At 36.0% G+C, this 24,130-nt stretch overlaps 4 protein-coding genes across 5 annotated transcripts in view; 2 read left to right on the top strand and 2 right to left on the bottom strand.

The window, feature by feature from the left end:
* The first annotated feature begins 769 nt into the window (after positions 1-769).
* On the top strand, positions 770-4,118 carry LOC17889720 (inactive TPR repeat-containing thioredoxin TTL3). Its single transcript, XM_006295742.2, has 8 exons — positions 770-851; positions 1,012-2,039; positions 2,141-2,336; positions 2,436-2,623; positions 2,713-3,046; positions 3,127-3,328; positions 3,407-3,513; positions 3,614-4,118. The coding sequence occupies exons 2-8, from the start codon at positions 1,144-1,146 to the stop codon at positions 3,764-3,766; spliced, it is 2,076 nt and encodes a 691-aa protein (XP_006295804.1). The 5' UTR covers positions 770-851; positions 1,012-1,143; the 3' UTR covers positions 3,767-4,118.
* An 80-nt stretch (positions 4,119-4,198) lies between these two features.
* Positions 4,199-6,275, bottom strand: LOC17888647 (14-3-3-like protein GF14 mu). The gene is made up of 7 exons (XM_006294755.2): positions 6,042-6,275; positions 5,477-5,783; positions 5,307-5,394; positions 5,121-5,230; positions 4,878-5,026; positions 4,553-4,611; positions 4,199-4,472 (listed from the first exon to the last, which is right to left on the bottom strand). Exons 1-7 carry the CDS (start codon positions 6,112-6,114, stop codon positions 4,470-4,472), a joined length of 789 nt encoding a protein of 262 aa, XP_006294817.1. The 5' UTR covers positions 6,115-6,275; the 3' UTR covers positions 4,199-4,469.
* A 1,659-nt stretch (positions 6,276-7,934) lies between these two features.
* On the bottom strand, positions 7,935-12,683 carry LOC17887798 (phosphoenolpyruvate carboxylase 2). The gene is made up of 10 exons (XM_006293567.2): positions 12,163-12,683; positions 11,421-11,812; positions 11,249-11,333; positions 10,949-11,171; positions 10,764-10,867; positions 10,574-10,658; positions 10,329-10,483; positions 9,008-10,006; positions 8,531-8,917; positions 7,935-8,378 (listed from the first exon to the last, which is right to left on the bottom strand). The coding sequence occupies exons 1-10, from the start codon at positions 12,328-12,330 to the stop codon at positions 8,085-8,087; spliced, it is 2,892 nt and encodes a 963-aa protein (XP_006293629.1). The 5' UTR covers positions 12,331-12,683; the 3' UTR covers positions 7,935-8,084.
* Positions 12,684-23,332: 10,649 nt separating this feature from the next.
* Positions 23,333-24,130, top strand: part of LOC17888034 (protein LIGHT-DEPENDENT SHORT HYPOCOTYLS 10) — a 2,804-nt gene continuing 2,006 nt past the window's right edge. For both annotated transcript variants that reach the window (XM_006296503.2, XM_023784716.1), the window contains exon 1: positions 23,333-24,015. In XM_006296503.2, the coding sequence (XP_006296565.1) occupies positions 23,447-23,983 (537 nt within the window). In that variant the 5' untranslated portion in view covers positions 23,333-23,446 and the 3' untranslated portion in view covers positions 23,984-24,015. The remainder of the gene's footprint in view (positions 24,016-24,130) is intronic.

Raw genomic sequence — 24,130 nt, forward strand, 5'->3', positions numbered from 1 at the left:
GTTATATGTAAACTATATATACACACTAAATTGTAAGATCTTAAGAAATTCCAATACACAAAAAATTAAAATCAATGGAGTCGGCCAATTTAATGCGGGGACTTTTTTACAACGACCCTAAAAAGTGGGTTTGATAAATGAAAAATATGTATATACTAGTAATAAAGATAAAATAGTAACATGTCGTGGCGCATTGAATAATATCCTACCAAGGTTTAGTGTTTTAAATTTCTAATATGATAGCTTTGCTTATGGCTAGTGTGTGTATAGCCCTGTAAACTTAAAATTTATAAGAATTAATTTTTGTTGATAGAGTAACATTTTGGGAACATGAGAGTGAACGTGCTTGAATCTGCGTGCCTTGACATTTTTGAGCTCAAAAATAATTATACCATAAACTACTAATTGCACGTCAGAACCCTTATTTATTAGTATATTAGTACTAATTAACATTCCAGTACCTTTAATTTACGCATACACTCCACAGATGCATTGTATAACATATATATATTTTCATAATTCGTTTCCTTTAGTTAGACGACGCAATAATACGAAAGTTGATGTATTATTAATTGTTCTAACTTATATATTTAGCAATAATATTAAGTCCATCAATGTAGGAAAAATAAGTCTAATTAGTTTAGTTTTTGGAACAGTGTGAAGTGTGATCAAAGGAAATAATTCAAAGTCAACTATTTTAGACTATATGTAATTTTCTTCAACGACAAGTAGCCGTGAAGACACGGGAGTGAAGAGAGAGACTCGTGAGATGAACAGAAGCAGCAGAAGAAGAAGAAGAAGATCAATGTCATTATCTCTGGGAAATTAATAATTTCGTTTTATTAATCAAGGTTTAATCTCAATCCCATTTTATTTGATTCTTTTTTTTCTTCTTCTCATTTTCCATTTTCATTCTTTGCTTCTTCCTTTTCTATTTATCACGAGATCTGTCTTCTTCCTTTTTTTTTTCCTTCTTTTCTCTTCTCTCTCTCTCTTCTTTCTGGACAGCAGTACTTGTTTCTTCTGTCCGGCGTTAAAAGCTTCGGTAAGAAGAAGAAGAAGAAGAAGAAAAAGAAGAAGAAAGAAAGAAAGCTGAGGGAAGCCACTTAGATTCAAGTACGAGGAGAGGAAGGAAGGAGTGTGATGTCTCATTCTAGAAGGCTTTCGTTAGAACCTGCCATAGATTCAATCACTGGTAGATTCCGTGATTTACAGAGACATGATGATGACGTCAACAAACCTGACTTCAGAGAACTCGATCTGGGTTCTCCTGTCTCTACCTTAATGCCACGTGGCTCTGCTTCTTCTTCTGCCGCTGCTACTCCCACTAGCAGCTCCGGCTCCTCTGGCTCTGCCTCTGGCAAACCGTCGGTGAGTTCTCAGATGGGCAAGCGTTTGGATAACGGCTACAAGAGTCACTCCGGTGAGATTTCTAGCCCCGGATCCGGAATGCCGACCACCCGTCTTCTTAAACCGGGTCATAGAAGATCTTCTTCCACCGGTACGCCGTTGATCTTCTCTGGCTCTAGCTTCACCTCGGCCACGACTCACAGCTCCCCGCAAGGAGGTGGTAGTGGCGCTACGTCTGCAGTGTCTCCCAGTCCCGCCGTTTTGCCTGCCGGAAACATTTGTCCGTCCGGTCGGATCTTGAAAACCGGAATGGCGAGCCGGACCTCAAGTAGGACTGAGACTCTTTGCACAGGGACTGGAAATTACGGACACGGAAACGTTGTTCGCAGTGGCGGAGGTGGTGGAAGCGGCGGAAAGCCGGTGAGAGCGGCGGAGAACGGCGAAAATCCGGAGGAGTTGAAGAGATTGGGGAATGATATGTACAGGAGAGGGAGGTTCTCTGAAGCTCTATCGCTTTACGACAGAGCAATTTTGATTTCACCGGAAAATGCGGCTTATAGAAGCAACCGTGCGGCGGCTCTAACGGCGTTAAGACGGTTAGGTGAAGCCGTTAAAGAATGTCTTGAAGCTGTTAGGCTTGATCCTTCTTACTCTAGAGCTCACCAAAGACTAGCTTCTCTGTATCTCAGGTAATCTTGAGATTTTTCCTCTTTTTTTTTGGCTGCGTTGTCGTTGTGTGTTTAGTTTAAAGATTGAGAATTGAAATGATGGATTGAATTGTTGCTTTAAGACTGGGCGAAGCTGAGAATGCAAGACGTCATATCTGTTTTCCCGGGCAATGCCCGGATCAAGCTGATCTCCAAAGGCTGCAGACGCTGGAGAAGCATCTGCGGCGATGCTGGGAGGCTCGAAAGATTGGCGATTGGAAAACCGCGATTAAAGAAACAGATGCAGCCATTGCAAACGGCGCTGATTCGTCTCCCCAGGTGAGAGATCATTGCCATGAGATCGACGTTTTCTTGGATTTGCTTGTAAAGATTTTTTTTAACTAATGGTGATATATATGTTTTGATTGGGTTGGACAGCTTGTAGCTTGTAAAGCTGAAGCCTTTTTGCGTCTTAGCCAAATAGAGGATTCAGATTTTTGTATATCTTGCATCCCAAGACTGGATCATCATCATAAACAGTCTCATCTGCAAGCTAAACTCTTTGGTACGGTAGCTGAAGCATATGTGCTCTGTGTCCAAGCTCAAGTTGATATGGCATTAGGAAGGTGAGCTTTCGAAACTCGGAAAAGTTTTGTTCGTTGCTTGTATGATTTTCTCGGCCGGTGAGTGAGTAAATATGATAGGTTTGTTGCAGATTTGAGAATGCGGTTGTAAAGGCAGAGAGAGCTGCAATGCTTGATCAGACCAATCCCGAGGTAGCATCTATTTTAAACAATGTGAAGATGGTTGTGAGGGCACGTACTTGTGGTAATGAGCTATTCAGTTCGGGGAGATTCTCGGAAGCGAGTTTAGCTTATGGAGACGGTCTCAAGCACGATGACTCCAATTCGGTTTTGTTCTGCAACAGAGCAGCATGTTGGTATAAACTCGGTTTGTGGGAGAAATCTGTTGAAGATTGTAATCATGCGCTGAAAATCCAGCCTAGTTATATCAAGGCACTTCTACGAAGAGCTACTTCATATGGAAAGGTGGGATTATAACTCAATATAGTCCAGTTATTGACTAAATTTGATAGTGTATTTGAATGACAATGTTTGTTGAAATATAGCTTGGGCGATGGGAGGATGCGGTTAGAGATTATGAGTTCTTGAGAAGGGAACTTCCGGGAGACAGCGAAGTTGCAGAGTCTCTAGAGAGAGCCAAAACCGCGCTAATGAACAGAAGCCAAGAATCTAAAAGCTTAGGATTCAACAACGAAGTTGAAGCGGTTTCGACTTTGGATAAGTTCAAGAGCTCGGTATCAGTTCCCGGTAAGTTTAAACAGAAATACCAAATGTCTGAAAGGTTGAGATATTGTATGCCTTGCTCAAGTGAAAACTTTTCTTCAGGTGTCTCTGTGTTTCATTTCAAGTCATCATCAAACCGACAATGCGAAGAAATCTCTCCATTCATCAACACTTTATGTCTCCGGTATCCATTAGTACATTTCTTCAAGGTAAGAACAACCTTCCAAATACTCCTTTCTTGATCACAGTTTTGTCTACACTTATATATATAGTCTCAGTGTTCTAACCGAGAAAATGAAATGTTATTAGGTGGATGTGGAGGAGAGCATGGCGTTGGCGAAGGCAGAGAGTATCAGAAAAGTTCCGACATTTAAAATGTACAAGAATGGAGATAAAGTGAAGGAGATGGTTTGTCCGAGCCATCAGTCTCTAGAGGACTCTATAAAGCATTTCCTCTTATAATTGAAAACGCCCTATCGTCATTCTCTGCTTCCCTATGATTCGATCAGAAGAGCCTATTTAAAGACTTAGAAAGCAATCTTTGTGAAAGATGGGAAAGAGCTATTATATCAAATTCAACAAACTATTCATTCTTTCTTCTATTTTTGATTCTAATTCTTTTTTCTTTTTTTCTTTTTTTTTGGTGGAGTTTGACTCTGCTGGCTTTGGCTATATTACATATGAGTAAATGTTGGGAAGGATTCAAGAAATGCAAGCTTCATTATCTATTTCCCCTTAGACTTGTGAATGCTAGATTAATACCATTACAGACCAAAGAGCTATAAAAGAAACTGAACATAGTTTTTTTTTTCTCTTTGGTGTGGTTGATACAATAAGCGGCCACAACATGAATCAGAGATTGGAAATGGAGAAAAAAAAAAGGTAGAGCGTACGTAAACCAAACAGCTTGTCTCTGAACAGTTCAGAGATGAAGGGATATATGATTGAATCCGTGAGGACATATAGTAAGACGACAGTACTGAAAAATAAATTACAAATAAGCAGTGTCCTGAGACAGGCATCAAAATACATTCAAACCAGGAGGTTTGGGACTAATAATAATACAGGAAACAGAGGAACTCTAAGTTTCGTTATTATTCACCGCACATTCAGTTGTTCTTGAAACATGTTGACCAGTGCTGCTGCTGCGGGAGTACACATCAGATCACTGCATCAAGAGCAAAGTTATCTTGTATCAGAACTGACTTATTCGATTCACTCCAAGGAAAGGAATCTTTTCTACTTTACCTCTGCTACATCTCCACCAGCTTTGGTAGTAGAACCATTAGTCTTAATGGAATCATCGGCTGCATATATAGGCAAAATAAACATTTGAAATCCGCAGCGAAGTATGAATCATTATGAGACAGGGAATCATTTTCTGGATGCTATTTCAACATTCTATCATCAAGAATGTCCATGGAAATGCTTAAAATGTCTTATAGATTCATTGGTTTCCAACCAAAACAAAACACCACACTTGAGTAATGACTCAATACACCTAGAATGGAACTTTGTAAGACATCAAAACATCATAATTTAAGAGATTTCTTAGGCCCAGAATGATCATTACCTCCTTCTTCTGGGATGTCAGAAGTCCACAAGGTCAGATTGTCCCTAAGGAGTTGCATGATTAAGGTGCTATCTTTGTAAGATTCTTCATTCAGTGTGTCAAGCTCTGAGATAGCATCATCAAACGCCTGCTTAGCAAGGTGACATGCCCTGAAGAGAAAAGATAAATATAAAAAAAAACAATCTCAAATCTCCAAAAAAAATGAGTCTTTTCTTTTCTTAGTATAATAAACAAACCCAAAACCTTTCAGGTGCGTTCATGATCTCGTAGTAGAAGACAGAGAAATTCAAAGCCAGACCCAATCTGATAGGATGTGTTGGTGGAAGTTTAGACTCAGCAGCAGTAGTAGCAATCTACAAAGGAACCAAAAAACTCAACAGAGAAAATCAAGTGATCAATAAATAAAACTATAAATCACAAGTACAACACCTCATAGGCTTTCAAAGACTGATCAGCAGCCTCTTTCCTCTCATTCCCTGATTTGAATTCTGCAAGGTAGCGGTAATAGTCACCTTTCCTGCAAAAAAAAAAACAAAAAAAAATCTTCAGATACATAACCTAAAACCTTAAATTTGTAAAGAGCATCATAGAGAGCTTACATCTTGTTGAAGAAGACAGTTGATTCACCCTCAGAAGCCGATGGAATCAGATGCTCATCTAACACAGACATTATATCAATGCATATGTCTGAAAGCTCTAACTCAACCTTCTCCATATAATCTTTGATCCTCTTTACATTAACATCATTCCCTTTCACAGCTTCTTTCTGTTCAATCGAAGAGAAGATCCTCCAGGAAGCTCTCCTAGAACCAATCACGTTCTTGTATCCTACAGAGAGCAAGTTCCTCTCTTCCACGGTCAGATCAACGTTCAATTTCGCAACATTTTTCATTGATTCCACCATCTCTGTAGAAAAGATTTCACATTTTCAATACCCGTCATGAAAAAATCGAGACTTTCAATCCCAAAAATCGAAAAAATCCCAATCAAACCACTGAATTAGAATTACAAAGATCAAACCAAACGACTAAAAACCCTTCCGATAAAAAAAAAATCAAAATCCAGTAAATAAAACAGGAATCGAGCTAAAGCAGCTATGAAAAAAAAGACCTGACAACGAGAAACACAGAGAACCCATTTGAAAAGATAAGAAGATTCTTTTACCTTCATAACGCTCAGCTTGCTCAGAAAGCTTAGCGAGGTAGACGAAAGCGTCACGCTCTTTCCCAGAAGCCATGTCCGATCACTCAAGATTTTAAAAGTATCAAATTCCAAAAGCTATATTTTTTTTCCCCAACTGATCCGAGTCAGTGTATATCTCTAGACGATCACTGTTCTTTTGTGTGTTTTTTTTTTCTCCCAGACCTTAGAGAGAGAGAGAGAGAAATGTTTGAGACGCGCGTAGGGACAGAAGCGTAATTAACGCGGGGGTAATTAGAACACAAAGGTCTGTGTCAGTAAGTGATTTTATTCATTATTTTATTCCTCGTGGGATCCATTGGTTCTTTCACTATCCAACCATATCATGCCACGTCATCACTCTCTATCCACCACACCACTCATTTTTTTAGTACTTTATCTTCCCATCATCTAAATTCTATATTTCTTCCTATTCAAATAATATATTAATCTTCTACTTTTTTCAATCATATGTAAATAGGAATAATTAATCTTCTATTTTTTTCAATCAAACGTAAAAAGGATTAATTGATCTTCTACTGTATTTTTCAGCCAATCTACAATAGTAAAAAAAACTGCATCTTATAAAAAATAAGAAAATACACATACGGTATATTGAAGTTTACGAATTTTTTGGTCATCTAGATATTTAACAAATCTTAACCTTTTTGTTTTTGGTGAAAATAACTTTTCAAATTTTATTTTTTTACTAATAGTTTTTTTTGGTAAGTTTATAATACTATTTTACTAGAGTAATAAATTAATATTGATAATTTCACGGGTATAGAGTAATAAATTAATATTGATAATCTAGCTAGATTACTTTTTAAATTTCATTTCAGAAATTATGTATATTTTAGAGATATAAAAATTGAACAAGAGAATAATATAAGAAATTTATATTGGCTTTGTTGAGTGTTGGGGATCTGGGCTTTCCTTCTTTGGGTAAGCCTCAGGGATCGGTCTCTGGTCGTGTATGCCGTCAGATTCGCAGATCTCCCCTTCTCCAGTCGGTCGCTTGCTTGTTTTTCTGGTTCTGGTTTCGTCAGGTGAGTAGATCTCTGGGTTGCGCTTAATTGTAGGTCTTGGGGTGCAGAGAAAGGCAGATGTGAGCAAGGTTGTGTATCCGGCAGCGGTGGGTAGGTTTCCTCCATCGATGCAGCTGTGGCGGTGTTGAATCATTGGAGGGTCGAGTAGAACCAGTCTAGGGATTACTTTTGGTAGAAGACGCCATTAGTTCCCTTTGGTGTTCTCTCACGGCTCAAAGTTCCAATGGCCGCTACGGTTTGCGGCGGAAGTCGGTGGTAGGATTGGTTGGTTTTGCTGCTTGCTTGGGGTTAACAGTAGATCCTTTTGGGTCTTAGATGGCAGTTGCGGAGGTTCGATCTTGAGAGTTTAGCTTGAGCAACTTTGGTCTCTTTGATTGCCGCTTCTGTTTCCTCCGGCCAAATTGTTTGCTCCTTGCTCGGAAATAACAAGCATCTACAGATCTGGAAGTGGGGGTTAGCTCTGAGTATGGCTTGGTTGCTAGGCATGGGACCGCCATCGTAGAGCCTGTTGTCTGTGGTTTGGACAGGTCGGGAGTTTTGTTCTAGGTCAGGTAAATCTCGGAAGTGGAACCGGCGTCGGATTTTGAATGCTTCTGGCAATGTCTACACTTCACGGTCTCTACCGCAAAGGAGTCAAACTCGCATTCGCCGGATTTACTGTTCAAGCCATTGCCTCAGGTCTTCAGCAGGAGCAGATCCCATTTTCGGTGATGGGCCTAGATGTTTTGTTATTTCCATTTTGTATCTGTTTTTTTTCTTTGTATTTTCTCAAGACCTGGCCCAATTTTTAAATTGGGATGACCCATTAATAAAATTGGTAGTTAAAAAATATATATAAGAAATTTATCATATACTCTCATGAAAAAGCGTACAGAAGAGGGAGTCGGAGAGATTTCATGACATCATTAGGATAAACATAATAACATTACATAGCAATAGCATAGATTTAGGGAACGGTTGAAAGACGGTTTAAACTTGCTTAACCGGTGTTTTGCATACCGGCAGCGATACCCTTCATGGTGAGGATAACTGTGTCTTCAAGTCCAGGTGCGTACTCGCTCTTCGGATTGAGCTTCACGAGCTCAGCCGCTGGACTAGACTCCATGTAGTCCTTTGAAAGATGTGGCCGGACTTTGACGTGGAAGCTTGGGTCACGGATCTGCTTTAGTGTGTAGGCTTGGCACACGTTCAGTGTCGTGATGTATGGGTCACGTAGCTGCAGCCTTTGCCTCAAGTAAGGGTCACCTTCTAGAATGTCCTTGTGACCTGCGACCTGGAATGGTAAAGAAACATGCGGGTTAGTTTGCGTTTTAGGTGGTCTGTCCAACTGCTGCTCATGGTTGTAATGGCATCTACTGTCTGAAACTCGACTGTAACAGGATTTTAACATCTATAACGATTATCTATAGTGGATGTAAGTTACACCTGGAGGAGGAGGCGTCTGGTCTCTTGGTAGTTAACTCGAAGTTGTTCACCGAAAGGCTGAAGTTCTTCAGAGACTAGGAGGCGGTCGTACAGAGCTGCAATTCCTGGATCTCCTTTGGCGAAAACCATTTCAACTAGATCAATTGTGACACGGAAGAAAGGCCATTGGTTATACATCTCTTTGAGCATGTTCAGATTATTACTGTCCTTCTGTATCACACGTTTGAATGCCCCTCCAAAGCCTAGCCACACGGGTAAGTGAAACCTCGTCTGAGTCCACGCAAAGATCCACGGGATTGCACGCAGCGACTCTATTCCTCCGCTCGGTTTACGTTTTGATGGTCGGCTTCCTATGTTCATTCTTCCATACTCAAGCTCCGGTGTCGCCTGTAACACAAACCCGAACTCAAAGTTAAGACTTTCTTTAACTACAATTCTGTTTATGAAAGGAGTATATTGAGTTGGTTAAGAACTTACCAGACGGAAGTACTCAACAAAACGAGGCTCCTTAAAGACGACAGAACGGTATTCTTCAGTGGCTATTATAGCCATTTCATCCATGAGGACACGCCACTCAGGCTTAGGGGAAACTGGTGGATGCATCCCGTGCTCAAGTGTAGCAGCTGTGAAACGCTGAAGAGTTCTAAAGCATAAGTGCTCTTCTCCGAAAGACTGTTCGATAACTTCACCTTGAACTGTTACTCGTAATTGCCCATGAATGGTGTCCGGAGGCTGAGACAAAATAGCAAGATGGGTCGGTCCACCTCCTCGTCCTACAGTCCCACCTCTTCCATGGAACATTGTGAGCTTGACTCCATATTCTTTTGCCACCTTCACAAGCTCTTCTTGAGTCTTGTATAGCTGCCAAGCCGCAGAAAAGCGACCAGCATCTTTGCCCGAGTCAGAATACCCAATCATGACTTCTTGCTTCCCGTTGATCCGGTTTCTGTACCATTCTATGGAGAAGAGACGAGCTACTGAGGCAGGAGCGGATTCTAAATCTGCTAGCTTCTCAAACAACGGGACAACTCTCAGAGGATGAGTAATCCCGCACTCGCGTTGCAAGAGCTCAACAGCAAGGACATCTGATGGAGCAGTGGCCATTGAGATTATATAAGCACCAAAACTATCCGAAGGAAGCTCGGAAATGACTTTGAAAGTGTCCAACACATCTGCAACCTCTTCGGTTCTGGGGAGATCAGGTCCAAAGAGAGGGCGTTTTCCGCTTAGCTCAGATAAGAGCCACTCCTGTCTTTTATCCTCAGACCATTCTTTGTAAGATCCAATACCTAAGTGTGTTGTGATAGCATCCAAGACATCGGTGTGTCTGTCAGATTCTTGTCGGATATCAAGTTTCACAAGCGCCAGCCCAAATGTTGACACTTGGCGCAAGAAATCTAACAGGCTTCCATCAGCAATAGGTCTGTCGCCGCAATCACAGAGCGACCTGTAACAAAGCTCAAGTGGCTCCAAAAACTTTGGAAAGAAACAGAAACAACCAAAGGTTAAAAATTAAAGAATACAATAGGAAAAAAACATGAAACTACGTTGATCCATGTTTTGATTCTCTTTCCGTTTGGGATTTTTTGGTCTTAGAAAAATAGTTGCTACTTACCAAAATCAAATCAACTCAACTATGCATTGGTTTGTACAGTTTCAAAGTTAAATCAAATATGTTTTCAAAAGTATTTAAGTTTCAGATCTGGCCTAGAATCATATCATGAAAACATAAGTTTTAGTCTTTGGATTATCTGGCTTAAACATCTTTAGTTGATCTGCAATCAGCAAGAAAACCCACCTGATCCAAACTTGTGAAGACAGCATCTTCGGGAACGTCTGAAACTCCGCTTGACAATAACTGACGTGCACGTTCTCGTGTGTTGTACAGCTTGTCCCTCACATCTCCAAGAATAGCTCGGTAAGGCTCATTTGCAGGGATTTGTTTCCAAAATTCTACATCCATCCAAAAACCAATTATACATCCAGCAAAGTGTAACAAACTATTATAATCTAATATAGAAATTGTCGGAGAATGTAACATACCTATATAGTGTTTTGCATCCCTCTTAGCACACCTTTGATGTTCTGCACGGACCCGAAGTTCCTCATTGCAGCGCCACATAGACATCTGCAAAAAAAAAACACATATAAAACAGAAAGTAAGACCTCTGGCTCATGTTAACATTAGCAACCAAGAAAGTAAAAGCTGCAATGTGATATAACTTTTCCTCACCTCAAACATAAGATCTTCTATCTGGGAGAAGTAGAGATTAGCAGCCATCATTCTAGCTAATAAGCATACATCTCTCGTAACTTCAGGAGTTACTCGTGGATTTCCTAGATTCAGAAAAAAATTCCACTAATAAGAACCAATTCATGTTTTAAATGGTTCAAGAGCAGAAAAAAGTAAGAGAGTACCATCACGGTCTCCTCCCATCCATGAGGAGAATTGAATGAGAGGCGCATTGTAAGGAACACGCTCATTGATTCCAATGTTCTTTAAAGCCGTGTCAACACGTCTCAGGAATTTGGGAACTCCTTTCCAGATTGTCTCGTGGAAGTAGCTCATACCCGCTCTCATTTCATCTTGTGGTGTAGGAGGAGTTCTTCGGATTTCATCTGTCCGAAAAGCAGCTTGAATCTGGTGAAACAAAAACAGAGTTTTAGTAGAAATCATGCAAGACAAGCTTTCATGGACTTCTTCGTTTGCATATATACCTCTCGTTGAAGAGCTTCATCAAGTTCTTGTTTATCATCAGGAGTAATGTCTTTTGCGTATAACTGCGTCAAACAATCACGAATCCTGAAAACATTGAGACAAAAACACATCAGCTAATGTAAAACACAAGGCATCAAAATGTCAGGACTCGAGAAAAGTTATTTAACAAACCTTCCAAACTTTTGGAGCAAAGACCGACGAACAGATTGAGTAGGATGAGCAGTTAAAACCAAGTCAACAGTTTGATTCTTGAGAGCATCAAAGACCTCTTCAGGAGTCTTGTTAAGCTGCAAAAGCCTCTTGAGAGTCTCTTCAATGTCGGATTCAGTAGTTGCAGAGGCCTCATCAGCGAAATCACCTTTCTTGAGTTTCTTAATCCTACGCCGGTAAGCAATCTGGACTTCCTCAGCAAGATTAGCCAAGCTAAGCATGTTGGAGAATGACTTAGTGACAACAATAGAATCCCCTGGATCCAAACTCGTCAGCATATTTCCAAGCTCCTCGAGCTTTTCAGTGTTGCGGTTTCCATCGTAATCAGCCGCAACCTCGTAGCACTCTTGAACCTATTAGACAAAACATAAACATAAATCTGATTCAGAAAACCAAAGTATTAACTCAACTGAGAAAAAATCACAGAACACCGAAGTACTAACTCAATGAGCCATTGAAGCAAACAAAGACAGAGCATATCTGAAGAGCTAAAACATGAACAATTCTGATGCCTACGTAGGCCCAATTTCACTAAAAAGGATTGAACTTTACGGATAATCAAAGCAGAAAGAACAAACCCAGTTCATGATTTTACTGATATGTAACCCAAAATGTATATCAAAGTTCAAAATTTTAAACACAAAAGCAGTTCTTAACAAAGGAGAAAGAGTGAGAGAGTGATCTCTGAGAGAAAGGAACATACGAATTCTCGGACATCCTCGCCATGCAAATCCTGAAGAATATCCAGAAATCGATCAAGCAACAGAGCATCGTACTCCACAAGCTTGTCGTCTTCAGAGACCTTCCCAGGAGCAAGAAGCCTGAGCTGAGCATCAATTGAAGCCATCTTCTCCAAATTTCTAGCAGCCATGGTTGAGGCTTCTCAGTTCCCTCTCTCTTTCTTTCCCTCTCTAACAAAACTGGTTATAGAGAGAATCTCAATAATTTTCCAGAATGACACAATCAGAGTAAATCAAGGAGAGAATATATCCGAAAAAAGCTGGAAACTACAGAAAAAAAAACGTCAAACAAAAAGATTCACTTTTTAGATTAAATAATGGAGAAGGACAAAAAAAAAGGAAAAAAGAGTGGCGTAGTAGAGTGGGAAGGAAGCTCGTGAGAAACCCAAACAAAAACAGGTGAAAAAAAAGAAGAAGATCGAGAAGTTTCGTTCACGAGGAAGACGATGGGATAGAGAAGAAGAGAGATGACAGGTGGTGATAAAGTTTGTATTTTTTTTTTGTTGGTTGTTCGTTCCTACTCTCTCTCTCTACTCGAAAAGAGTTTAAAAGCCTCTCTCTCTCCTTACAAAATAATCTATCAGAAACGTAAGCTTCCTATAGTCCATTCGATGTCTCGTTGTAACTTTTATTTATAGTCGAAACGTAAGCTCTTTAGTCCATACATTTCTTTTTTGGATTAAAGACTAAAAGAGTCAAATACACTTTATTGCGTTTTTTAATTTCAGATTTTGTTGGATTTATATACAGTATTCAGGTTTTGAATTGATAGATACGCTCTATCTTGGTCCTCGTCTTTAACTACAGTATATCCCTTTCGTATTAAACATAGATATAGAATTATTCAAAAGTTTTAACTTACCAAATTATATAATATAAATTAATTAAAGTATGTAAAGATCGATCTGTATTTATAGGTGTTAGAACATAGTCGACGTGCACATATAAATGTTTTTAAAAAAAAACAAAATGGAGTAATACAAATATGAAGTTCTTAATGAATGCATTGTAGTACGTCCGTCATACAAAAAATAGGAACGGGACCAACCTGCATGTGTACGGTTTTGGTGGTGACTCTTTGTAAAGTGGACCAATGAGTCCACCTATTCGACTTTTCTTTTTCCTTTTTTTTTGGCTTCTTTTTAGTATAGCATGAAACTAAATATCATTTATTTTGTTTAATTTACATCTTATGCTTTTGTACGAAAGCATTTAAGAAAATGTGAAAGCTTACTGATGATTAAGGGCATTATATGGAATATGCCAATGGATATGCTGATTTGATTTGCTTCTTTATCTCTTAAGTCCTCAATGGTTGCAAAGCCATGCATACACACATGTAAGCTTTTCTTCTCCTTTAATTTGTACTTGTAAGATATATAATTCCGAAATTTTCAAATTTGATTCAGCATATAAGTAAATAGTATGGGGGACATGTCTTTTTCTTTTTAGTTTATCAAAGAAACTGACTAAAAGATGATATCAAAGTAAAAAACTAATTGTTATCAGCAAAGAAAACTATAAACAAGGTTTACAAAAACAAAAACTACTTGGTGAAAAGAAAAAAGAAAAAAGAAGGAAAATCCCCAAAAGTTGTGGAAGGAGCCAGAAATATATGATTCGGCTTTTTTGCCCTTTTTGACTTTAAATTTAAACGTACCACGTCTATTACGGTCATATCATATAGTTTTTTTTTTTAATAACTAGTGATCATATTTTATATTCGTTTTCGTTAATTGATTCTCGAATCTTAGAACAATATCACCAAACCAAAGATTCTGACGAGTGGAAAATAGAATCATATAAATCCCTTATCGTATCAACTTATTTTATCAAAGACCTTATCGTATCAATTTTTTTTTATAAATACCAGACAAATGGAATCCGATGAAATTATATAATCTATTTTTATCCAATATTCTTTCCATTCTACATTTTTTGCACAAATATATTGAAATTTAACTTTTGTGAGTTCTGTAAATGAATTATATTGTATAATCAGTAGCAACAATGCATCAGACGATACAATCAGAGATTATATGAGCTTTAGAAAATGTGAAAGGCCAATGCAAAGTTTGTATATAACCTTTAAATTTCTTCAAGAGTCGGACGAAAGAAACAAATACACCACCAATATTAAAGATTTTTTTCACTAATATGAGGTGTATATCAAATAGTTTTTGCTCTCATTTAATTTCCCTATATAAATCTGTAGCCACTAAAAACTTGACCAACCAGCATCTCTATTTTGTCCTGTACTTCTCATACTTTCTCACATTGAATTTGTATGTACGTGATATTTTTATAATTGAGAGAATAAAAGACAAGCAGTATCCGACGATCTGTATGGCAAAGAAGATTTGTACGTACACATATATGTTTTGCGTGATTAACTCACATCTTTTGCGTACACATATATGTTTTGCGTGATTAACTCACATCTTTACGAAATTGCTCTACTCTAAATAAGAACTCTTTTATGAACCGCAAGCTTTACTACTGATTAAGAGAGATATTATATTTTTCAGTTTATTTTCCACTCGTCATACCATTAATATCAAAACATTACAGATCACATAAGTTATATTATTACAGATCAAATAGAATCATACGAAATTGCTCTACTCTAAATAAGAACTCTTTTATGAACCGCAAGCTTTACTACTGATTAAGAGAGATATTATATTTTTCAGTTTATTTTCCACTCGTCATACCATTAATACCTAATTGAGACTGATACCCCAAACAAGTTAAGTCCGGTTATGGAAATGGACAATCGTAACTTATGTGATCTGTAATGTTTTGATATTAATGGTATGATTGAGTTTAAAAAGAAAGATACAATAAAAGCATAACTTTATATGTGAAAATGAAATTTGAGATAGTGCATGGTGGCTGGTGAGAACATATGCCAAATGTTCTACGGATATTCTTCGGATATTTATACGTCTGCGAACATATACCTATTTGCATACAACAAACTATCATGTATACATGTTATATGATAAATATAATCTGCATTCAATATAACATGCGTATATATAGATATATTCACACAAAAGTGCATAAACACTATAATAAGTGTCTAGTGATATTGTAATTCACGCACACGAGTTAGCATTTGGTTAACTAACATATACTGTAGTTGTATTCAGTATTCAGTATCACACATGCACAAAGACAACACCAAGAAACGAAGACAAAAAAGTGTAACAGAGAGAAGTGTTATATTTTTAGAGATTACGATTGAACCGACCAAATATAAAACGACCTATGACAAACCCAAAAGGTCAAAGCAAACGTTACCCGTGCTTCAAAACTCGATTCGAGAGAGTGGTCCAAGTTAGCCAGAGAGAGAGAACGAAACAAAAAAGACGTAGAGGGCTATAGCTAGCTCTGCAGGAAGCTTCCTTGAGATTTTAATTAGCAGATATTATTTCAATAAATATAGTCATATAATACTAAATATTCTCTATTACTATAAATTCACTCTCAAGTTTGGTCTAAAAAAAAATATACATCTCTTTGTGATTGTGACAAATGTGAACTATATTGTTAAAAAATAAAAATTGATGAAAATGAAACAATAGAGAAGGTGTTTTCTTGGGGTCGTTCAAACACGACAAACAGAATATTGAAACTTGAAAAGTCGGACACAATTAAATCATGAGCGAGACAGGCCTGGGCTCATCTCAGATTAGCCCATCTAAGTTCGACCCAATAGCAAAAGATGACCAGGTGGGATCGTAATGAACAAGGCCGTTTGGGTTGCATTGCATGGAATGTGTTTGTTAATCCATGATTTTGTGTGTTCGTCTTTGAAATAGCCTGCTTCGGCATTACATCTCCTAAAATCACTTTTGACTGTTTAAAAAGCCTCCATTTCAGAAAGTGAAGTATTATGTATTAATTGGTTTCTTTTTCTTGCTCGATCATATAATTATATTAGAGCTATTCATATAAGCAACTGAATATACAAAATTATGTGATCATTTTTTTTCTTCTAAATTATGAATTAGTAACTACGATCAGAAACCTATCAACAATGATAATGAGTATTTATTACTTTGTAATAACAGTTTTAAACTCTCAAATTTTTATAATTAAGAGAATGGAGTTTACATAACTATTGGGTATATAATTCCGTTACACATACATGTAAATATAATAATTACATTTTTGTAAACCTAAATTATAAAATAAAGTATTCATTTTTATGTATATAAATTCTTATTAGAAACGTTTATTACATCTTTCGCTTCTTTTAAATTCCAAAATCATCAAAGATGGAAATCTAAAATAATATTAAACACTATTCTCTGTCTTCTTATGTTTAATTTGAAAATCGCAGGTGATTTTTGCCACTAGTTTCACTATAGCTTTATTAGTGAATGATATATGTTAAAATAATAAAAAGATAAATTAAAATACATTACTTTATTTTACTATTTGAATCTTGTTCCAAATCTTTAGTATATTATTTTTTGTCAGACTTGTCGATAAGATCTACTCGAGTGAAGAACGCGTTAAGTCACAGTTTAGTTCACTTACCTTAGCCATCTCTCCTTAAACGTAGACTGACCAATACAATACTCTATAATCAATCGGTTTTGAAGTTCAATTATTTGTTATATCGGTGGTGGTGGATCATTTGACTGATGCCAATTACATTTTGTCTTTCTTTTCGTGATATCGACTTGTTGAATGTGTAATCAAAAACGAATAAACTTTAGTTATTGTCTCCCACTTTATCTTCACAAACTTTCTCACGCACCTATATATATATACAATCCTTAAACAAAATACTACAGTCCGAAACACCTGATAATAATTACGAATATGTATTGATTAGTATATATATACACTACATACCCAACCGGTTCAAGACTTCATAACCGAATAGAAAACCAAATTAGATTCCGGTTAAAAGGATGAATTGACAAAAAGGGAAAGGAAACAAATAATGAAAAAGAAAATTGAGGGTGGGTGGGAAGACAGATGAATCACTATCAACAAAAAGAGAAGCAAAGAAAAGATTTGTGGGGGCTAAAGACTAATGCATAAGTGTGCCTTTGAGACTGTGACATTTTTGGCAACTCATGCGTGAAGATGTTTCTTGCCCATTGTTTCGTCTTTCAACATGATTTTTTTTTTTATATATATATATATAGATATGTATCATCTAATTTCTAGGGTTCTTTAAAAAAAAAAAAAAAAAAACTTCTTTTTGCGGGTATCAACGTAACTTTCCAAACCAAGTGGTGCTCCACATATAGTAAGATAGGTTGTCCTATTGATCGAAGACAAAACTTGAGCTAGACAGTACTGACTCGAACATGGTTAATCACTTTATATGTGACTTTTTTCAGATACATTAGAATCAGACCTATTACAGACCCTATTTCACCATGTTATACTGGCATTATACCAATCATACAACACGAAAATGTTATTGTGATGAGTTCGAACAAATTAGGTAAAACTTTATCACAGTTTTCTATACATACATTTGTCAGTAATTTAAACATTTGATTTAACAACAGAAACAAAAAATATTTTCCTAGATTTTTTAACCTGTAAATATTGATAATGTCATGCGTCCGTGTAAGATAAAAGATTCTTTCAACCTATTCAAAGTAATTTGCCATAAGCCCATATGATGACATAAGAAAGAAGTTCGTTCATTTTAGTTTTACATATCAGTCAATATGCAATTGGCTATTTGATGAAATAATGACTTCAATTCTTTATACGACCCTAGTCTTATGTGAGTAAACAAGGAACATCTTCATCCTCAGAATAGTGTTGCGTTTAAAATACCGTACAAATGGTCATAGGTGAAGCTGTAGAAAGATTCTTATAAGTGTTTAACAATGTGTAAGAAAAAAAAAAAAAGACGAACTACGTTTAAAGTAACCTCTAAAAGAGCCGTACACTGCCCACTTGATGACAACCAAAATTTTAAATATAAAAGTGATAAAACCCTAGATAACGTCAGACAATGTCGCGATGCCCACTAAAACTTCTTACAGATTTTTGGAAAGAGGTAGCAGAATCTTTAAACAGTAACCAATCTTGTATGTGTAGAACTACTATAGACGCACAGTATACCTTTACATCTACTTTTTAAACTGTGAAATTTTGTAGATCCACAACAGAAATGGAACTGGCAGGTCTTGCATCTTTGACCCATTTCTAGTATGTTACACCTGTATATATCCATATATATATTCCCAAGTTAAGAAATTAGTAGGATACCACTAAATAGTCATTGTTGTTTTCTTATTAGGGAGAGTTTAGAATGTTTTTGTTAAAGTATTACACAGTTAGTTTTTTCTGCGCATGTATAAGAATGATTTAATGAGTTGAGAATAATTCTAAGAGATTAATTAGAATTATACAATTTTTCGTCAGATTGGCTCATTTGAATTAATAGTTTAGTATGATGTTGACCAAAAAAAAAAGATTAATCAGAATTATATGAAATTAATAGTGTAATAATAGATTAAAAAAATAGAATAATCGGACGCCGCAACGATTTAACAAGAATTGTGTTATTAGTTCCTTAAACCAACAACAAAATATATCGGTCCCCAAAAAAATTCAATTAAATTTGTTTGATAAATTATTACAGTACATGACTACATGCTCTATACGAATACGTTTAAGTTCTTAAAAAACATGATTTAAAGAGCAAATAAGTAAAACAAAAATTATCCTTTGATTCAGCTAGTGTTCTTACTCTTTTTCCATTTTTTGATTTTAACAGTTTGCTATGTAACTGCACGACGAGAGAGAAATATTATTGAGGGTGAGCCATATGTATTAACAGTTTGCTCACTGAGCCGTATGTTTCTCTTAAAGCCCAATTCATAACTGGAGATTAAGAAACCGAAATGAACCAAGTTAAGAACGAAACCAGGAATCAAACCGGGTGTTATGCTATGAGAAAATTAGCCGGTATTTGAGAAATAAAGGCCGTACTAAGTAACCAACCACTTGTAATAATTGAAGCGATTTGGGTGGTCTGCCAAGTCATTTTGGAGATCAAAAGTGAACCCTAGAGAATGAAGAGACGAGAAACCATATAGTTCAAGCCACTTAAGCATGGAAATCCTTTAGATCGGTCGTCTCTTTTGAGAAGCTTTCCATATGTGTTCCCTAACACACTCCCAACAAGTTCTTAACAACAAATCTTTCCTAAGCGCAACAACCACACAAAAAAAATTCTATAGAAAGCCTTTTATCGAAAAGAGAAAAAACAACAACAACAACAACACAAATGGTTTTTGACTACAACAAAACTTGTGTGTCATTTTCTTTTGTTTATTTGTGTGTACTTGCACCCATTTTTGTATTTATTTTCCTTCTGTTTTGTTGTTGTTTGCGAAGAGGTTTTGGACAAGAGGAGGTACATGAACGAAGACACCAACAACTCTTTTCTTTCTATTAGAAGTACGTAAAAACATCACCAAACCTATTTTCTAATGTTCTTGATTTTTAAGACAAACCAAAATAGATAGTTTTGCACGTTAACGTTGAATCTTGGAAAAAAGAAAATTTATAATAATCTTTTTTTTTTAATCTAAAAGAATACACACATGTTTCATAAATAACATATTTGATAACAAATGTCTTCCACAAAAGCCAATCGAATCCATAACACTGTTTCATAATAATCTATATATTAGTCATTTGAAAAAATTTCAGGAAACGTGTAATTTTTTTTATTAACGTAACACATTAAAGGAATAAAAAAAACTATTTATATATAAGGTATATAAAAGTGGTGACAAAAATAAAGGGTATATAAAAGTATTTTAAAAATTCTTATTTTTTTTTTCTGCCATATGTGAACTGTGAATTTTTGTTTCCTCAAATAGTTAATTTCAAAAAGTTTATTGCATTCGTGTAATATCATAATAGCCATAGAAAGCCAGATGCATTATTAATCGTGTGGGCTCGTAAACTTAAAGAATGCCACCCAATATTCAAACGATCGAATAAAAACCTAAGTGTAGAGACAACTTTGTAAACATTTAAAAGTTACATAAAACAATAATGGCTATTAAAATATTATATCCTAAACAGTAAAATTTGACAGGTTGGGAAATAATTGTGTGTATATGCATACACAAATCTCGTAACACATCACATGCCCTCTCTCTCTTTTGTTCCTTTTCTCGTTTCTCTTCATCTTCAGTAGATCACATGGTTAGTTAACAAATTTTAGTTTCCGATCCTTAATGTATAATTTAAAGTTTAAAAAAAATAATACATAAATTATTGATGATATCTGTGAATGGATGTTGAATACATACGGTATACCCTCGAAGATATGACTGAAATATTAAGAATGCATTCAATTATATCCTACAATTTAATACTATCTACGATTATCATTGGTGTTTATTGGTAGTTTCTTAACCTAAAATTTTGTTAAGAAAAAGCTTTTATATAAAAAAAATTCTTAACAAAATCTTAGGTTAAGAGACACCATTAATCATGCTCTAAATAATGTTGGACCAACTAAACAAACACTTTTTTTACTCTATTTAACCAACGTTTCTGATGGATTCGAAGCAATTTGGTTACAAATGGTCATGAACGGACAACCATTATCTACAATAACTACTACTAGCTAGCATTTACAAATTTTAATTATCATGTTATCACTTGTCAGTAGGAGGTAGCTCAAAAATAACATATATTTCCATTACAATTTACTGTTGTTATATTATTACTCCTTTTTAAAAAATCTCCATCTAGTTTTCATCGCTAAGCCTATCCTATCCATTTTGATTAATGACTAATTTTCGTTTAAACTTCGATTAACTTTCGTTTAATTTTCGATTTTCTTGTTAAATGCTATGTCTATCTCGACCGCTCGATTAGCGTCTAGCATTTTCTTAACCAAGGATTAGTACTAATTAATAACGATATACATATATTGTATATACATTGCTCTACTTTAAATGCTCTACTTTTAATTCTTGAAACGGATTATTAGTCTTCTTTATAATATTGTTAATTGTAACAAAAATGTGGGTGCATGCGTGTTAGTTGGAGATTTTCTGAACAGGTGACTTCCTTCTCCTCAAGATGGCGTGAATCTCTCGTTTTCTTACTTCCAAATCATTACAACCTAGACCTTTAAATCTTCCTTCACGTAAACCAAAAAAAAAAAAAAACCAAGTAATTTTCTAGATCTAAGTTATTCCGAATTTGAAAAAATGGTTCACTATATATACTGTATTTGGTTGATATTTATTGCCGCATATATATCATCATACTATTCTGTTACGGATAAGCGATTAATTCTGATGGAAAAAAATGATAAAAGATACCATATGTAATAACATCATCTCATAGATACGTACACAAGATCTAACTAAAAATAGGTAGAATATATAGTGGTTAGTGAGTCATAACCTATATTACCTAGTTTTCGTGAACCAATCAGAGACAAATATATAGATGCTCACTCTACTTTACATCTCGCTCAATTATTATTTTCTATTATATTATATATATATATATATATATATATATTATATTGCAAATCATAGTTAAATTAGGCTTTAATTGGAATTTAAAATACACGTTATGTGCAATGTATTCCGGAGAAGAAAACAAGACCCATAATTAGAATTTAAGCATTAGTGACAAAAATTGACAATATTATGATATTGACCGGTAAAGACTAGACAGACTATTGAGCCCCTTCCAAATAGTCGACGTATTTGAAGATATTAAGTACACATTACATGGAAAAATGCAAAGCATCTTATATTTTTGTAAAACAAAATATATAGTTCAAAAACAATGATGTCTCTGTGAAAGGGATACATAATAAGGTGAGTACAAGAAGTTTTTATAAGAAGAATAGTTTAAACACAATTTTTATTTCAATGGGGACAAAAAAAAGGTGAACCCTACAACGAATTTTTAAATAACCAATTAGCGCACACACACACTTTCTCTGTCTATCAATAAAATCGATTGAAAGATGGCAAATACGTACGGGTCTATAGAAATATCAAATTGCAATAACAAGGGTATAAACAACTCATCAATACGGAAAAGAACGACCATTTTTATTTTTGTTGATATCGAAAAATACGAGGGAAGATCATATATTTATCAAATTGGATGGACTAAGGCACTAAGCCTAGGCGTGTTGTTAACATGCATTACTAATATTATATTTCTGATGTATTAATAAAAGTGATCAATTCCAAACCAATAACCCGTTTATTTCAACCTTGGCCGTCTTTCATTCTAAGGCGTTTTAAACATTCGCAGACAACTCAGGACCGTTTTCCACATTATATATAATTATATATATATATATATATATATGTATGTAACTATGACATGTTCTAAGAAAAAAAAAAGTATGACATGTTCTGATGTTCATTGTTCATATCTATTTTTTCCTACGTGCGTTAGGAAAATCCGATATGTGTACAGTAATCACATCTAATATTTATATCATTTACTTCTAGGTTATAATTAGCATATAACACACCATTGCCGTGCTAATAATACACTTGGAAGAGTGAGATTTTCATTAGAATCTCTTTAGAAAACAGTATGATGATCTTGTTGAGCCAAAGTCCAAAGTAGTTTCCTATGGAAGAGTTGAATCTTTTCACTATTAAAAACCAGCTGGTACAGTGAATGTCCATTTCAAAATCACGGTGAAGAACTCATGCTGTAATCCTTGTAAATCTTTCGTCATTAAACCACCAACAAAACGTAATCGGAACAAAATTATTAAAACGATACAAAGTAGTGTCAAGGATATATAGCAATACAAAAGCTGAAACGAAACTATCAGTTTTAATATCGCTACTAGTTTCTTTCTTCTTTTTTTTTTGTGATAGATAATTAGCAAAGGTAATATATATACTGCAATGATACTAGATTACCACAAACTCAATATATCCGTTATCACTTTTTATTACTAAGAAAAATAGGAACAGAAAATAACGGGACATGGTCCAAAGAAAGAAAACAAAATTTTGAAAAGGGTCCCATAACATGTCCTCTCTAACGTCAACATCATCCTCTCCATTACTACTATTACTTTCACCCTCTCATCAAACTCACTCCAACCTTTCTTCTTTCCTTATTACCTAATTCATCAGATCCATAAAACAAAGTAGATCCCCTTAAACCTTTCTTCCCCAACATCTCTCACTTCCTCTCTCTCCCTCTCTCTACACTCAACAAGATCATAGCATGTCCTCTCCAAGAGAAAGAGGGAAGAGCTTGATGGAATCATCAGGGTCTGAGCCACCGGTGACACCAAGCCGTTACGAGTCTCAGAAGAGACGCGACTGGAACACTTTCGGACAGTACTTGAAGAATCAGAGACCACCCGTGCCCATGTCTCACTGCAGCTGCAACCACGTGCTTGATTTCCTCAGGTACTTAGACCAGTTCGGTAAGACAAAGGTGCACGTGCCTGGCTGTATGTTCTACGGCCAGCCTGAGCCACCTGCTCCGTGCACGTGCCCTCTCAGACAAGCTTGGGGAAGTCTTGACGCTTTGATCGGACGGCTGAGAGCGGCTTATGAGGAGAACGGTGGATCTCCAGAGACTAACCCTTTCGCTAGTGGAGCGATAAGGGTTTATCTGAGAGAGGTTAGGGAGTGTCAGGCTAAGGCTAGAGGGATTCCTTACAAGAAGAAGAAGAAGAAGAAGCCAACGACGGAGATGGGTGGTGGAAGAGACGACTCTTCTTCTTCCTCATCCTCTTCCTTCAGCTTCTCTTAAGAGGTTCTCCATCTTTATCAAAGACCTTTGTGGTAATTTATTTCTCCATTAACTATGTTTTTTTTATTTTAATTTTATTGAATATATATATATATATATATATATATATATTACTTCGTTCGTTACTACAATAAAACTAAAACAATA

The sequence above is a fragment of the Capsella rubella genome, unplaced genomic scaffold (genome assembly GCF_000375325.1).
Source record: "Capsella rubella cultivar Monte Gargano unplaced genomic scaffold, Caprub1_0 scaffold_4, whole genome shotgun sequence".
In the NCBI taxonomy this organism is placed as follows: Eukaryota; Viridiplantae; Streptophyta; class Magnoliopsida; order Brassicales; family Brassicaceae; genus Capsella; species Capsella rubella.

What these genes read in the sequence shown, in the direction of transcription:
- LOC17888647 (XM_006294755.2), bottom strand. Translation starts at nt 6,114, where the DNA reads ATGGCTTCTGGGAAAGAGCGTGACGCTTTCGTCTACCTCGCTAAGCTT. An exon ending in AGTCTTTGAAAGCCTATGAG is followed by an intron (nt 5,231 to 5,306) that starts GTGTTGTACTTG and finishes GTTCCTTTGTAG; the next exon opens with ATTGCTACTACTGCTGCTGA. An exon ending in ATCATGAACGCACCTGAAAG is followed by an intron (nt 5,027 to 5,120) that starts GTTTTGGGTTTG and finishes TTTTCTCTTCAG; the next exon opens with GGCATGTCACCTTGCTAAGC.
- LOC17887798 (XM_006293567.2), bottom strand. Translation starts at nt 12,330, where the DNA reads ATGGCTGCTAGAAATTTGGAGAAGATGGCTTCAATTGATGCTCAGCTC. An exon ending in ATGAAGCTCTTCAACGAGAG is followed by an intron (nt 11,172 to 11,248) that starts GTATATATGCAA and finishes TTGTTTCACCAG; the next exon opens with ATTCAAGCTGCTTTTCGGAC. An exon ending in TAGAAGATCTTATGTTTGAG is followed by an intron (nt 10,659 to 10,763) that starts GTGAGGAAAAGT and finishes TTTTTTTTGCAG; the next exon opens with ATGTCTATGTGGCGCTGCAA.
- LOC17889720 (XM_006295742.2), top strand. Translation starts at nt 1,144, where the DNA reads ATGTCTCATTCTAGAAGGCTTTCGTTAGAACCTGCCATAGATTCAATC. An exon ending in GTTGATATGGCATTAGGAAG is followed by an intron (nt 2,624 to 2,712) that starts GTGAGCTTTCGA and finishes GGTTTGTTGCAG; the next exon opens with ATTTGAGAATGCGGTTGTAA. An exon ending in GAGCTCGGTATCAGTTCCCG is followed by an intron (nt 3,329 to 3,406) that starts GTAAGTTTAAAC and finishes ACTTTTCTTCAG; the next exon opens with GTGTCTCTGTGTTTCATTTC.